Genomic DNA, 14,355 nt, shown 5'->3' on the forward strand with positions numbered 1-14,355 from the left:
GCTGCTTTTTATGTCCTTCTGTCAGTTTGGAATAATTTTTCTTAGTTATTGAAAACAGCTGCTCTTTGATTAGCACAATGAGCATTTATTTTCTCTTATACCAGTGTCAAACTGCTTCATTGCAACACAGACAGGAGACACTTAGTTTTACAAAATAAATCTATACTAAGTAGAAGCACAAGCGAAACGGAACAAATATTTTGGCATTTGTAGCAACGGCATGCAATGAGACAAAGTGCCTCCTCAATCAATTCATTCGCTGTTGTTCTGACATGGCATGAAAAATGAGGAAAACCATATGAAAATGAGGGAATTTTTAATTCTCCAAAACTTTCCCCCGGAACAGTTTGCTTCGGTTAAGAGCTGTCGGAGCAGAACGCTTCACCAGAGCACCCCACAGCAGGGAGACTGCAAACGACGTGGTTAAAAAAAAAATAGGGAGAGAGAGAATTAAAGGCTTGGGTTAAGTTTTGCAGCCAGAGCTGCTCAGGGAGGAGACCTGAGCAGGCAGAGGTGTCAGGATGCTGCAGCATCTGGCCCCACGGGCAGCTCCGTGCCCATCCTACAGCCCCAAGCCCTTTCAGCAAGAAGGTTTCACGTGACATTTAAAAGACAGCCCCAGGAGTCTCTGCCTGTAAAAGGGGGAGGCGTGTGCATGTGTTTGCATTGAAATTTTTGACTCATTTGGGGCAATTCATGAGCCCAGCTGTGGACTGATCTGATTAGCTGTACTAGGACTAACAAACAACGCGTGGTTTTGCCAAGACACTGAAGTAGAAAGGATAACAGTGTAGAGAAACAATATTTTCCAGGCATTACTGTTAATTCTATTTAATATTTGATGAAGATAACTCCCTCTCTACAAAGATCTATATTTATCTAAACCACTGTTCACTGTGCTTTACACAGGCCCAACTTCAAAAGATACTTGTTTAATGTGTCTTAATTAAATCTGAAATTATTTCAAAATAAACACAGAATAGATGTGAGCACGCTTTAAATTCAAAGTACTACTGGCAAAGCTATAGACCCTAAGACACTTATACATATGAAGGAGCTGTGTGATATTTCTGTAACTTGTCCTGCATGCTTCTCTGCCTTCCCAGTCAGGGTTTCAAGCAGAAATACCTTCCACTGGTATTAAGTTAATGACAAAAATATATATTGAGCATAGAAGCCAGCTCAGAGTGCCATTACAGCTCTCCCATATCCATTATGGGGGTTCAGAAATGACTTGGGTTGTGCTGTGAGCAACCCATATCCTTCCTTAGCGTCTGTGAGGACCTTTGCGTAGCCTGAATTGTCTCCAGCTGTTCCTGTTAACCTGCTCTCAGGGCACCTCCACAGGATTTTAGCAGCCCAGAGACCCCTAATCTGGCTGGGTATATTTTGCGCAGGGATGTCTGTAAGGAAGCAGGAGCTCTTCCAGCTTGTGTAGTGCTGCCAGCTCTTCTTTTCCCCAGACAGCCAAGCAATTAATTTATGGAGAGGATTAGATCTGAGCAGGTTCTTGTGAGACCCCACATTTTTGCATTGCTTTCTCAGGAGCATTTGTAGAGGTTATTTATATAGAAAGTGTAAGAAACTTCAGCAGGAGAGGAGAAAATTGCTAGTCAGATGTCCGTATACCACCATCTGTTACAGGGACTGTAGGAGAAGCAGCATGAAGGCACAACAAAAGAATTAAGGGTGTTGTGACAGCAGGAATCTGAAATTATTATTATAACTTGTTGTTTTTCCTCAATATTCAACAGCTGCCAGGGAGTTCATAAACTGAAATCTGCATCTTTTATATACTTGGTACTCTGAATTTGAATCACATAGGAGCTAACTCAGATTAAGCACCGAATTAAGTACCAACTCTTTGACAAAGCTGGTTCATCTCATATTTGAATTGCTGATGTTGAAGTGGGGCTGAGAAGCTGATGAGTTGAAGCACCCTTTGCATTTACCAAACAGATAGGATCAACCTTTTTAAATTGCTTTGTTTTTATCTTAAAATTTAACAGCGGTTCTCCCATGTTAATTTTCTCAGCATATATAAAAAGTCTCAGGAACACTTGACCTTGGTGCCATGGAAAAAGAAGAAATGAGGGACACGATTTATGATGGTATTCAAATAGCACATGGCAAGCATGATGGCAATTTAAGCAAGGAAGGTGGGAGAAAGGGGAATAGTAGCCCAATTTTCTGTGTCCTTGTTGGGGTCAGACCCAGCATTCATCGCATCACTGGGAAAATGTCCTAGGCTTGCGACTGCCTGAGAAGAGGAGCAAATCCCAATGCTACTGAATGCTAATCATGGGATCTCAGCTTTATTTTTTTTTATGAAAAAAAAAAAAGACCAGTCTAAAGTATTACATAATACTGATTCAATAAAATACTTTTATATTTTTTCACGTGATTTGAAGAAACCTACTGCTCGTGCTCGTGTTGGATTAAGCTCTCTGAATCAAACACTACAACCTTTGTCAAAACTGTGACTTTCCAATGGTTACCAGTACTGATGTCCAGAGGAGTTTTGACCACGTAAGGATTGCCGGAGCTGGCTTGATAAAAATTTCAGTTGGATAAGGAGCTTCATCATGTAATTTGATGATGCTGACTATAAATCTGAAGCCCATGATGTGAAACCCCCTCGGGTTCCCCCTCCCCACGCTGGTCCTGACGGCCTTTGGGCAGTGGATTCTCTTAGTTATCAGCACCTGCATGAAGGGCGTGCCGCTTCTTGGGGCTGCTAGTTAAAACTAATCACTCTTCCGCAAACATTTTGTAAAAAAAATCACAAAACCTAGAAACTAAACCAATACACTGCCAAGTCACTAAGCCGATACTTGTTTCTCCTCCGGAGGCCGGAGTGAAAGGCATGCTCCTCAGCAACAGCTCTACCCTTTAAACCTACAGCAGGATCTCAAAAACATCGGGGTACAGGAGGAACCCCGTGAAGACGCTGTCGTCCTCGGCGCTGACGTAGACCCCGTTCCAGTCCCGCGCAACCTCCAGCCACACCTGGTCGCCCGCGCTCAGCTTCAGGACGGTCAGGAAGGAGGCCTGGTCGATCTCCTGCCCGTAGAGCGTCTCGCGGGCCTTGGCCACCTTCCTGCTGCGGGCCACCAGGCTGACGCGGGCCGGGCGGCCCCTCACCGTCAGGTGGTAGGCGAAGACGTACGCCCCGGGCACGCTGCAGTTGAATTTCCCGGTGGAAGGGTTGTAATCTTCCTGGTCGTTGTATAAAATCTTGTCAAACCGGATGGGGACGTTGGGCGGAGGGAAGGGTTTGGACAAGCCGGCGCTGAAGGCCGATCGCAGGAGCTTCGCGGCGTCCCCTCGGGCCCCCTTCGCCCCGCGGGAGCCTTTCCTGCCCGGCGCCCCGCGGCCCCCCTTGCTGCCAGCCACCCCCTTGGGCCCCGAGGGTCCCGTCACGCCGGCGGGTCCCAGGTCCCCTTTGTCACCCTTACTTCCCTGCTCGCCCTTTTCTCCCTGCTTTCCCTCCGTCCCCTGAATGCCCTCAGCCCCCACCTCGCCTTTGCTGCCTTTTTCTCCCTTCGTCCCTCCTTCCCCTCTTTCCCCCTTTTGGCCTCTCCCCCCCGGCTCCCCACAATACCCCTTGTCCCCCGTGTCCCCCTTCTCCCCTTTGTCACCCTGTTCTCCGTCCACCCCCGGGTCCCCAGCGTCCCCCCTGTCCCCCTTGTCTCCTTTGGTGCCGTTCTCACAAGTGTCCCCCTTGGAGCCCTTTTGTCCCTTCAGCCCGGGGAAGCCGTAGCTGCCCTTATTGCCTTTCACTCCAGCTTCACCTAGGACAGAGCAGGGGCAGAGAAAAGGTTACAACCATTACCGTAGGATAGGGTATCCATCACCAGCAGCAAAGGGACAGGCCGATGCATTGTTCACGGCTTTCCCGGCCCGTGTTACGTACCTTGCAGCCCAGGCTTGCCTGGATAACCAGGATTTCCACTTATTCCTCGCTCGCCTTGCTCCCCTTTGCCTCCTAGGACATCGCACCATTAATATGTCATTTGTGACACTGCAGCGCAGAAATCATTACACAGAAAGTGACTGGTACCATCTTGCACGTGTCCCTCAGCACGATGAGCAATGTTTGTTTTCAAGAACAGAGCTCACAACCCCCAGCTGCATCTCCCAGCACCAAGCACCATCATGCAGACAACTCCATCTCACACTCATGTCGGATTTCTGCCCCGAAACAAGGGAAAAACTCCTCAAAAACGAGGAGTTCTGAGTGGGATCTTTATGAGCAGCCGTTCCTGTACCGCCTGCACATATGCCACCACCACCCAAGTTATTGTCCCTCTGTTCATGCCATGCTAAATCTCGCAAGGTGTCAATCCGTATCAGCGTACTCTGCTTCCTTTGCAAAAATATTTTTTCCTACAGTTTTGTGTTATCTGCTGAGGACAACAGCATTTGTTTTCCAAAGGAGCAGTTCGTCTACTTTACCTCTTTCTCCTTTAAAGCCTTTGGGACCTTGAGGTCCCGGGGTTCCCGGCAGACCTTGCACACCGGCATCTCCCTTCTCCCCCTTAGGACCTGTAATGTAATCACATCAACAAAGTTATCTTAGTAACTCAGAGGTTTAACTTTACAGAGAAAACGTGTGATAACAGCTAAGCAACATGCCATCAGGGGATGCAACAAGGGCAACCCTGTTTCCATCACCCTGGTAAGAGCTGGCTATTTTATTTGCTGTCATATGGCTGATGCAAACCAAATGTGAGACAGGCAGGTTTGGCTTGATCCTGCCCTCTGTGCATTGCAGCCGAAGCCCTTGGGGACATAAAGGAGAGACAACAACACAGCACGGCTCCCACTGGTGTTGCTGAGGATGCCCTGATCTGGCACACAGCTCCCCAGCCTTCGCCTTTTGCTGCTGCAATCCCCAAATCGTACAGCTTTCCTTTTCGCTCTTGGCTACAGTTAAAGATTTTTTAAAACCGGCTTTCAGCTGCCTCAAAGCTGCAGGGGCTCAGGCATTCATAAAACATCAGAAGTAATCTGTCTTTAATATTTGAGCACATCCAAGGAGCTCCCATAGCTTAGTAATTGCCCCTCTCCTTAAAAAGAATTAAATCTGCAAATATAGAAAAGGAACCTGGCAGGTGGCTCCATCCTGCACAAGGAACGGCGAGCAAGCCAGCTTTCTTTTAGTTTACTTTTTCATCCATGTGGGAGCAAGAGGCTCCCGGTGCCCATCTGAGGGCAGGCTCAGGCAGCTGGAGCCGTCCCAGCACCACCCATCTGACTCGAGAGCTTCTCCATCAGCCCTACGAGTGCAAACTCCTTCCACAGCCAATATAACTTCCATTCGCTGTGGAAGCTAAGGGAAGTGCAAATCGCTTGAGTACACTGTATTAAAAAAATATTATTTCACAATTTTCGCCAGCCTTCCTCAGCTGAGTAGTTCCTAGCTCCAGTATTAGTGCTCGCAAAGCGAGCATTTGCAGACTAGCGCACTGCTCGTTATAACCATTAGATTTTGGCACTGCAGACATCTGGCAACGTGCTGAGCTGCCTGGTGTGAGCGAACCGATCCATCGTGGTTTGCACCTGGAGGCCCTGGCTCCCCCGGCGGCCCCCGGGGCCCGCCGGTGGGGGGACAGCAGTCACAGCAGTTGAAGAAGAAGTCGGCCGCGTCCAGGGTGTCGTTCTCGAAGGGGAAGAGCGTGGTGGCCGCCCGCACCGCGGGGCTCATGGAGGGCAGCTGGGCTCTGCCCGGGGCTCCCGGCATGGGGGCGAGGGAAGGGTTGGCAGCGCCCGGCGGTGGGGATGGCTTCGGCTTGGTGAATCTCAGCGCCGGGGTGACCTTCGCTGCTGCCTGCGTGGTTGCCACCAGCAGCATCACGGCCGCGGGGACGGCCGACGGAGAGCTCCACATGCTGGCAGCTGTAGGAGAAGGGGAAGGCCATAACGAAGTGAGCGCAGCACCCTCTGCACCCACTTACCCCCATAGAGCCCGTGTGTTCTGCACTCACCCTCTCCATTCCTGCACTCTTCCCTGCACCCCTTTCATTATACTTCCATATTTTTTTTAATCCAGATCATCACCTGGTTTTCTGCTAATGTGAGAACCATCGGCCACGCGCATCGCAGCTGACCTACGCACGAGCCATGCGACCTGTGGCAGTGCTGGGCCCATCTGCCTGGCAGGTGGCCTCACACAGCCCCTCTTTTTATGGGGAAAGTAAAGCAAAAACCATGAAACTCCCCTGCCTGCCCACCCCTGCTGACTGCCACCCTGCAGAGCACTGGCCATCTGGCTGCTCCCGTTAGCTCTGGGAAGTGCTCCCAGGGGACCCCTGAGAGTGGCACGATCACTGCCATCGTGATGTCTCTTCCATTCATATGATTAGGAAAAACTCAGTAATGATTTCAGAGCCAAACACTGCCACACACCATAAAAACCTATGCTATAAAAGAATAAATGAAACAATATATATATATATATATAAATTAAGTATTCCAAAATTTCAAAGTAATTTTTTTTTCTTTGCTACTGATTGAGTCCCTAGACTTGCACGTTCTTTTAGTGCAAATTTTGAGGTCCATTCTTTTTGTTTTTAAAGAGGTGGTTTGGCTGAACCAGAAAGAAAGAGCAAAGTAAGAACTGCCTGTTTTTTCCTATAGGACAGATGACGCCTCTCAGATGACTTGTCATATAAAGCAGCTTTGTTTCTTTCTTAATCCCATGTGCCGGCCTGTAAATACAAACAGAACAGACTCCCTTTCTTGCTGAACCTGTAACCTAACCTTCCTATAGCAGCAGAGGTGCTTCATTACATGAGAAAGCCACCGGGAGAAACGCTGACTGTTCTTGCCATCCAGAGGGCAAAAGGACGGGCCCACCCAGAGCTGGGTGTCTGCGGGCTGCACTGAAACCTTTCCATCTTCAAGAATTCAGTTTCAGAGGAACAGCTCATGACGTTCTTACATGAAATGGCAATTCCCCTACAAAACTAAATAATTTAACAGCAAACGTTATCCACAAAAAAACACCCAGTGACCACTGTTGCCTGTTGCTGATGTTTGTCCCATTCTTCACCCCACCGGCTCCAGGAAGATAAGTTATCATGTGTAATCATTGCATCCCTTCTCGCTGTACAAGGTGCGTTAGGATGGGACACGGGGCTCTAGTTTTTGTCGCAGCCTCACATTTGATCCCAACCGGCCCCTGCCAACCTCACCATGAAGCTTCCAGGCGCGGGAGGGCAGAGCTCAGCGCAGGCAGGGCGCAGCCAAACCCCACCGCCGGTACAGAACCACCACCACCACGGACCGGGAGGGTCGGCCAGCTGCTGGGGAGAGACAAAAAGCAAACCACTCCTGCAACAGGTCTGAAAACAGCTACCCTCCTGTTGCGTAGCCACGTGGATGGGTTGCCACCAAAAAAAGAGAAAAACATAACTAACAAAAAAATATACCTTACCAGTCTGTTCAGAAAATAAATTGGTCAGAGCAAGGAACCATTACACAGGTTTTAATTACAATGGGCCAGCCTGTTTCTAAACTAATTATTCTTACATATAGAAATGCATTTCAATAAAACTGGTATTTAGGATGTTTTCATTGTATCAGCTCACCACCAGTGATTCTGAAGCCATTCATCTGAATCCCCCCACGAGGAAAGATTATTATGCACCGTGGACACAAAATATGAAGAATTAAACCTTTTAAACACTAACTTTAAGAAACCAGTTTCTCATGCAGCTATGGCAGTAACTTTCCCGGAGACGAATTATATTGCCCCTGCGTCTTAAAGTCTACGAGTTCATTGCAAATATCCCGACTGAAGACCAAACGAACCACGTAGATTGTCCCCTACCTTGTAGTTGGTACCACTCCCAGGATGACCTGCCCTCAATGGCACTTTGAAAGACACAACCTTTTATTTGGAGAAAATCTGTTTTATTTGAGTAAGTGCTGCTGCTGTGGCCAATGAGAGCACGCATGGTGTGGGGAGAGGGGGCGGTTGGCGATGTCCCCTGAAAGGACCAGGGTGACATTGATATCCAAGGAAATTCAAGCGCTTTCCCCAGCCTGCGACGCTGCTCTTCACATGGGACTTCTTTGGTTCTTCAGCCAAAAAATGTGTTTTGGAGCATTAGGGACTCTGTTCGTGCCACGACATTGCGTGGCCCCACCAGCACTCAATCCCCAGCTCTTCTGCAGGTACCCAAAAATAGGAGGGTTACTGTAATGTTGTTCTAGATCTTATCAGATCTGATCAACCCTCTGGATTTAATTGATTTTCCTTGTCTCTCCCCCCGCAGTCACAGCACCCACCTCCTTCCCCAGGGACACTAGCACGGGCCATCGTTTATCCCCAGATCTCCCAGCCCGGTGCAGTGCGGTGTGAGACGCGGGAATGTGAGGCTGCCCTTCATCGCCCTGTCTTGGTGAAACACGAGCAAGAAACCGTCTCGTTCAATCAGTCTGGATTTACTACATACCAGCACACTCGGAGCTCAGCTGCCAGACAAGAAAGGCTGCTTGTTTCGGGCAGGCTGGAGAAAACAATCAATTCTTCTTTAATGTAAGCTGAGGGAATTGTGAGCCTCCATGATTTATTTGTAATCGCAAAGCTACCTTTTCCTGCACAATCGTCTACAGCTTTCAGCAATAAAAAGTTGATTAAGGAAAGTCTATTACTAAGCATACCGGGCTGGTTCGATTCACCAGCTTTTCAGGCTGCTCCAAAGAAGCCAGTCAGGAGTTTTGCAGAGCCACTCTGCACAGGGCAGGCGCTCGTCCTAGCCCCTGCAACGGGACCTGCACCAGCACTCCCTGCTGCCCATCGGTGCTGCCGAAAACTGAGCACAGGTCTGGAATTCAAGCAGGCCTTAAAAAAAAAATAATCAGCATCATTTTCAATTTCATAATTGGACTAAATGTTTTAAACTGAAGTTAAAGATACCTGTGTCTTCAGCAGCTGAATTGCTGACAAGACTGGACACATACCCATAAATTGCAGATAAAAGGCAGCAACACACTCGTGGGTTAGACCTAAATCAAGGACAACACAACGTCTCAGGCACGCGGTGTAAATCTAAAGCATCTCCATGCACTTGCTACATAAGCAGTTGGTTTGCACCAGCACGGCCGAGGAGGAAGGAAGCAGCTGGCGACCTCCTAAATCACAGCCCCGCCGGTGGCACCCTGCAGCCATCAGAAATAAAATCACGAGCATCTTACGGTGCGAGAACTGGTCGTTCCCCGTAAGAGTGTCCAATCAGAGAGGGGTGGACACCAACAGTGGTGGAATTAAAGTCTTGGGCTAATTCTCTTTAAGAAGCCAAACTGGATGGCGTCTACATAAATACCCCTTCCCTACCAAATGGGAGATTTGGATCTCCAGGAAAAGTCAGTCCCAACAGCCCGGCAAGGTGATGTGTGAAGAGGAGAGGTCTTCCAGGACGGGGGAGGCTGCCTGGCCCGCTGGGATGTATGATGTACGCCAGCCCGCCCTCATGACTGTGTTATTCTGTGTGGAGGAATACATACAAATGCTAAAGCTAGTAAAAGAAGGCTGTTTTACCATACTTTTGCAACAGTGAAATTATTGGATTAAGGAGAAAAAAATACTTGAACTAACACATTCTCATTCTGCAGTGGTAAGACGAATGAAACACTGGATTTCTTTAACTGGAAATTGTTACCAAAATGGTAATTTGCATTCTCAATTTGAGCTGACGTTGCATGCACTCATTTAATCATCTGCATTGTAATGATAGTGTGTACTTGAATCAAAGGGTTTAATTATTTTTTTGAGTGTTACCAGTCACCGTTTATTTTAAATAGCTTAGGAAAAGGTTGCATTTACTTGTTACTCCCTTTCTTATACAATGTAAGAAGTTAAGAAGGACAAAAGTTTTAATCATTTCCAGCATTTTATAACTAAGTTTACTGTGTGTTTTCCAGTAACACAGGAAAAGCTCCAAGTGGTTTCCAGGCTGCTCTTGGGGATGAACGTAGAGCATTATATATATATATATATAAAGATATCATATATAAAATCTTAGTGGCCACACTGTTAACTTTTATTTAATTTTTTCCTTCAGTGTAACTCTCACAGTGAATTATTATAGGAATATACTGAAACTTTACTCACCCAAAGCTATTAACCACTGAATGACTTGCACAAATAATGCATTGCAGGATCAGGCCTTACCATAACCTGAGCTACTTACCTAAAAAAATAGTCAAATCACTTATAACTATATCCTGTCATTAGCAGCAGAAGTTACTCAATATGGTAAAATTAACCATTTTTAATCAAGACTGATGCATTTTCCAGTGTTGCCTCCATATTCACCAGAGCTACTCTTTCATGGACTTCAATTTAATGCAATATTTGCCACACGTTAAAGCTTAAGCAAGAAATACAGCTTTAATCCTGGGTTAGTATATTTTCTTGAATAGCTTAAACAGCAGCAGGCTGGAATGGTATTATTAGGTTATGTGACAACTGCTGGTTTTTAAATTATACAGCACTAATTGAGTTACTGAAGCAGTTTGGGAAACTCATAGGCTGAGAGCGTAAATTAAGATTTAACACTAGATTAATCACTTTGTTTATTCGGGGGATTCTGAGTCCACACTTCACTGATATAAATGATGCATGTGGTCTGTTAACATTCCTTCAAAGTACATTTCAAGCAGATTCCCAGCTTTGCATATTTGCAGATAACTGGTTTGGGGTGAGATTTGCAAAGCTGACAAGTGACAAAAGGCTGTGGCGGCGCTGCTGATTGCTACCGGCACGACACCAGCAGCGGGTAGGGAGAGCTGTGCTCCTCTGATAACTGCTGGGCCACCAAAAGCACCCCCTGGGGCCTGCCGAAAGCAAGCTCAGGGAAGGCAGTGAAGCTCCCCGGAGGAGGCCTGAAAGCAGCTCCCCACACAAGCAGCTCCCCACCGGCAGCCCATTTCTGCATTCGTTGCTCCCAAACTAGTTGGGACTTGGACAAACCTCTGTTCAAATCAGCAGACAACCTGCACCTACAGCCGTAAGGCCTGCTCACGGCCACGGCACCACGTCCCCAGAGCCCCTCGGCTCCCCGCTCCCCAGCGCTCTGAGGCCCTGGATGCTGGGTGCCACAGCACGGGGGGACGCAGCAAACTGCACCAACACTTTCTGTACTGAATTAATTGAGAATTTTTAAAATGAGATTGGCAAAGGTGATTCGAAAAGCACTTCCCAGTAGGCCTCACTGCCATTTGTCTGCAAATGGAAGTAGAAAATGTAGGCCTGCAGACACAAGGGGACTGATAAACTAAGGTAACGCTTTTGGAAATACAGTAACAGAGAAAACAGTGAAAAACTGAGGAGCACAGAAAATAAGGCAGGTTTGTAGTAATACGTGTTTTTAAACTTTCATGCTTAGGTATCAAGAAGGCAAAATGGAAAAGAGGATATGCACACAGAATGGGAAGTGGGTAAAAATGGAACTGAATTGTATTGGAGCTGGGTAAAAAATGTCAAAAGGAAATTCTGCGTGAAAAAACAATTAACATTTCTCACATTTCCTGCAACAATTTCATACATCTCTTAGAAGAGGCCCTCCTTCCTATCCCCCGCCCCCCTTTAATTTTATTTTCTGTAAAACAGGGATCTGTTCTGCTCTCCTGTATTCATTTTCACAAAGCAGTGGAGCTAAACAGAAAACAGACTGAAATTGATTTTTCCTGCTAGGTTGTTAATTAGCAGAGGGAGTATTTCTACATGACACAGTGCAGTAGATAATTTAATCAAGTCAAGACACAGCTTTCGTTCTCCTCTCATGCCCTCCGTGTGTCGTAGCACTCTAACACCCTACATGCAGCCTCCAGACTGAGCCCTGGATGCAGGTTTGTAGGGTTTGACCTCAAATTTACCTCAGATTTACTCAAATATTTACCCAATGCTTGACCTCAAAATGAAAATACTGCTACAGGGATTTTCACTGGCTAGAAGGGGATAAAATAATCTCCCCCTAAAAGTATAATTGCATTTAGTGTTACTAAGATTCAGATATCAAGGGGAAATAACATGGGGAATATATATATATATATATATATCAGTCCATGACAAGGTAACCCACTAGCCCTACACCATGTGTTGCTTTACATTTCCTGCGCCCGCTGGCTGGCAGTGCGGTCACACCTAAATAGAGATTTATGGCTCTTTAAAGCGTAATGACTAGAAAGACCCAAAAGCGGCCATTTCACATAAATAAGCATTTAGGGAGTTATTTAAGAACTGTAAGAACTTTATGATACCTATTACATCCTATTGAGTCAATCACTCAGGAGTCCCTAAATGCAGATTTAAGCCATCGGCAGCGCGTGCTTATTTAGGTGGGAGCTGGGAAGTGGAGCACGGAGCTGTCGCAGATCCCGAGGCCCCTTTGGGGTGCCAGCCCGCCCCGCAAAGGGACACCTCGAGCCACCGAGCAGATCCCTTTGTCACCACCACGCAGTTGCTTCTGCCTAAGAAACTCGCCCATTGTGCTCGTTTGGGAACTGGAGATGGCCAGAGGTAAAAAAAAGTGATAAAGTTACCTCGCTCCCTGCTCTCCCCCCTGGTCTCCCTTTGTGCTTCAGGGTGGGGGTGTCACAGAAACCCTGCTCCTCCGGTGTACTGCTGCTCTCCTTCAGTGTGCCTCAGGAGAAAGAGACAAAACCGTCCTCAATCGCCGGGCCTTTGCTAACAGCGAGTATTGGGATTGCTTCCCTCCGTTTCTCCAGTGCCATCTTCAGGGAAGACGATGTTTGCTGGCGGGGGGGGGAAGAGCCAGGCTGGCTGGGGAGGCCAAAATAACCCCAAAGGAAGTGCGTCCTGCATTCAGCATGCTGCAGACTAGCAGGGTTATTTACCCAAATTTAGAACTGATTGTGTTTAAACAGACACCCAACTGATCCGAAATATTTATTTCTCTCAGGCTAAACACTTGCCTGTGAATAGCCTGATAAAAATCACATGGACTTCTATAAACAGTCATGACCTGTAATTTACTTTTTAAAACTGCTCACACTGTGGACTATAAAATTGGATTTTGGATAATATCACGGCAAGGAGAGGAACTGTCCGAGCGATTTTATATGAAGAGACGACGTTAATTGCACTTTCTGAGCATCGAGAGGCGAGGGCCCTGCCGGCATCTGAGGGTGCCATCCCCTGCTCCGAGCCACTGCCGCTGGGACACGGCTTTGGGAGCGAGAAATTTGGGATGGCAGAGGGGAAACGGAGCTGGAGGCAGGCTAAGGACGAAGGCATGGCATCACCACACCGTCTGCAAAGCAGCACGGCCCAAGGGCCCGCATGGCCAGGCTGGGCCCTGGCTCCCAGCTGCAAGGTGATGGCTTTGTCCCAGCAGAGCCATGCTGCAGGTGGAGCATCCCTGGGGGAAAACAGCCCTCTCCCCCTGCAGGAGGGCAGGGGGGGGCCCAGCAGAAGGCCTGCAGCAGTGGGGGGGCCTACAAGTGCCTTCAGCACCGTCCCTTGGCACCACCGGCTTCGCGGTGCAGACACGGGCTGTTCCACTAGAGAGCAACATCAGCCTGTCTTTTCCCTTCGTGGCCGAAAGAAATCTCTCTCCAGCCGGGAAAAGGGCTCACCTCGGCCTTCTGCTCTGCCAGCAGGCCCCGTGTGCCCCTACAGCACCCATTCACCTCACGCTTGCCCCGTCCAGAAACACCAGCGCAGCTCTCTAGCAAAGAGCACCTTGCGTCGCTTCGTGTTAAGGCAATGTGTTTTAATCGGACCTATTAGAACAGGAATCATAGCCTGAAAACTGCTCACAGCAGTTGAGCCTGGACCAGGCGTACTTCTTCTGAGACAAAAAGTTCCCAGAAGTTTGCACTGACAAATAAATCCGACTTGGCTGGCGGCTAAGCTTTAAGAAGGCTTTTCCCAATTACAACAGGCAACATTTACCAGAGGTGGATGCAGGGATCACCAGCACAGGGGCTGCCTATTAATCAGCAGAGGGCAGGTGCTGGTTTTTAAGACATTTTATGCCAGCCCTGTTGAGTAAGCCCAATATTTTCAGTTTTCATCTAATTACTTCACCAGTCACAGAAGGTCTATCTCCATACACCTCCATGTTCCCTTATGAAAGGCAGAATTTAATTAAAAACAGGGGTTTATGCCTATGCACCTTCTTTTTAAAAGGGGAGAAGTGGTATCAAGAAGCAGGGCAGGTACCTCTACTGCCAACCCACACAGCTTTGCTGTGAGACTTATGATATTTAGTATTCTTAAAGCTTAATCTCTTAAAACCCTGTGATTGCAGAAAATTGCAGATTTCATTTTAAAAAGTCAGCTCTGAGCCTCGTGCTAAGACTCAGGCTAGAGGGAAA

At 47.6% G+C, this 14,355-nt stretch overlaps 1 protein-coding gene across 1 annotated transcript; it reads right to left on the reverse strand.

Moving 5' to 3' along the window:
- Positions 1-1,747: 1,747 nt before the first annotated feature.
- On the reverse strand, positions 1,748-9,742 carry OTOL1 (otolin 1). The gene is made up of 5 exons (XM_048059606.2): positions 8,974-9,742; positions 5,566-8,854; positions 4,459-4,548; positions 3,917-3,988; positions 1,748-3,794 (listed from the first exon to the last, which is right to left on the reverse strand). Exons 2-5 carry the CDS (start codon positions 5,891-5,893, stop codon positions 2,899-2,901), a joined length of 1,386 nt encoding a protein of 461 aa, XP_047915563.2. The 5' UTR covers positions 5,894-8,854; positions 8,974-9,742; the 3' UTR covers positions 1,748-2,898.
- Between the last annotated feature and the right edge of the window lie 4,613 nt (positions 9,743-14,355).

This window comes from Anser cygnoides, chromosome 9, assembly GCF_040182565.1.
Source record: "Anser cygnoides isolate HZ-2024a breed goose chromosome 9, Taihu_goose_T2T_genome, whole genome shotgun sequence".
In the NCBI taxonomy this organism is placed as follows: Eukaryota; Metazoa; Chordata; class Aves; order Anseriformes; family Anatidae; genus Anser; species Anser cygnoides.

Bases quoted from the DNA above. Each gene is read 5' to 3' on its own strand.
- OTOL1 (XM_048059606.2), bottom strand. From the start codon at position 5,893: ATGTGGAGCTCTCCGTCGGCCGTCCCCGCGGCCGTGATGCTGCTGGTG. The intron at 4,549-5,565 runs GTGCAAACCACG...ATTACATTACAG, and splicing joins GGGGGAGCCAGGGCCTCCAG to GTCCTAAGGGGGAGAAGGGA. The intron at 3,989-4,458 runs GTAAAGTAGACG...GCGATGTCCTAG, and splicing joins AGGCTTTAAAGGAGAAAGAG to GAGGCAAAGGGGAGCAAGGC.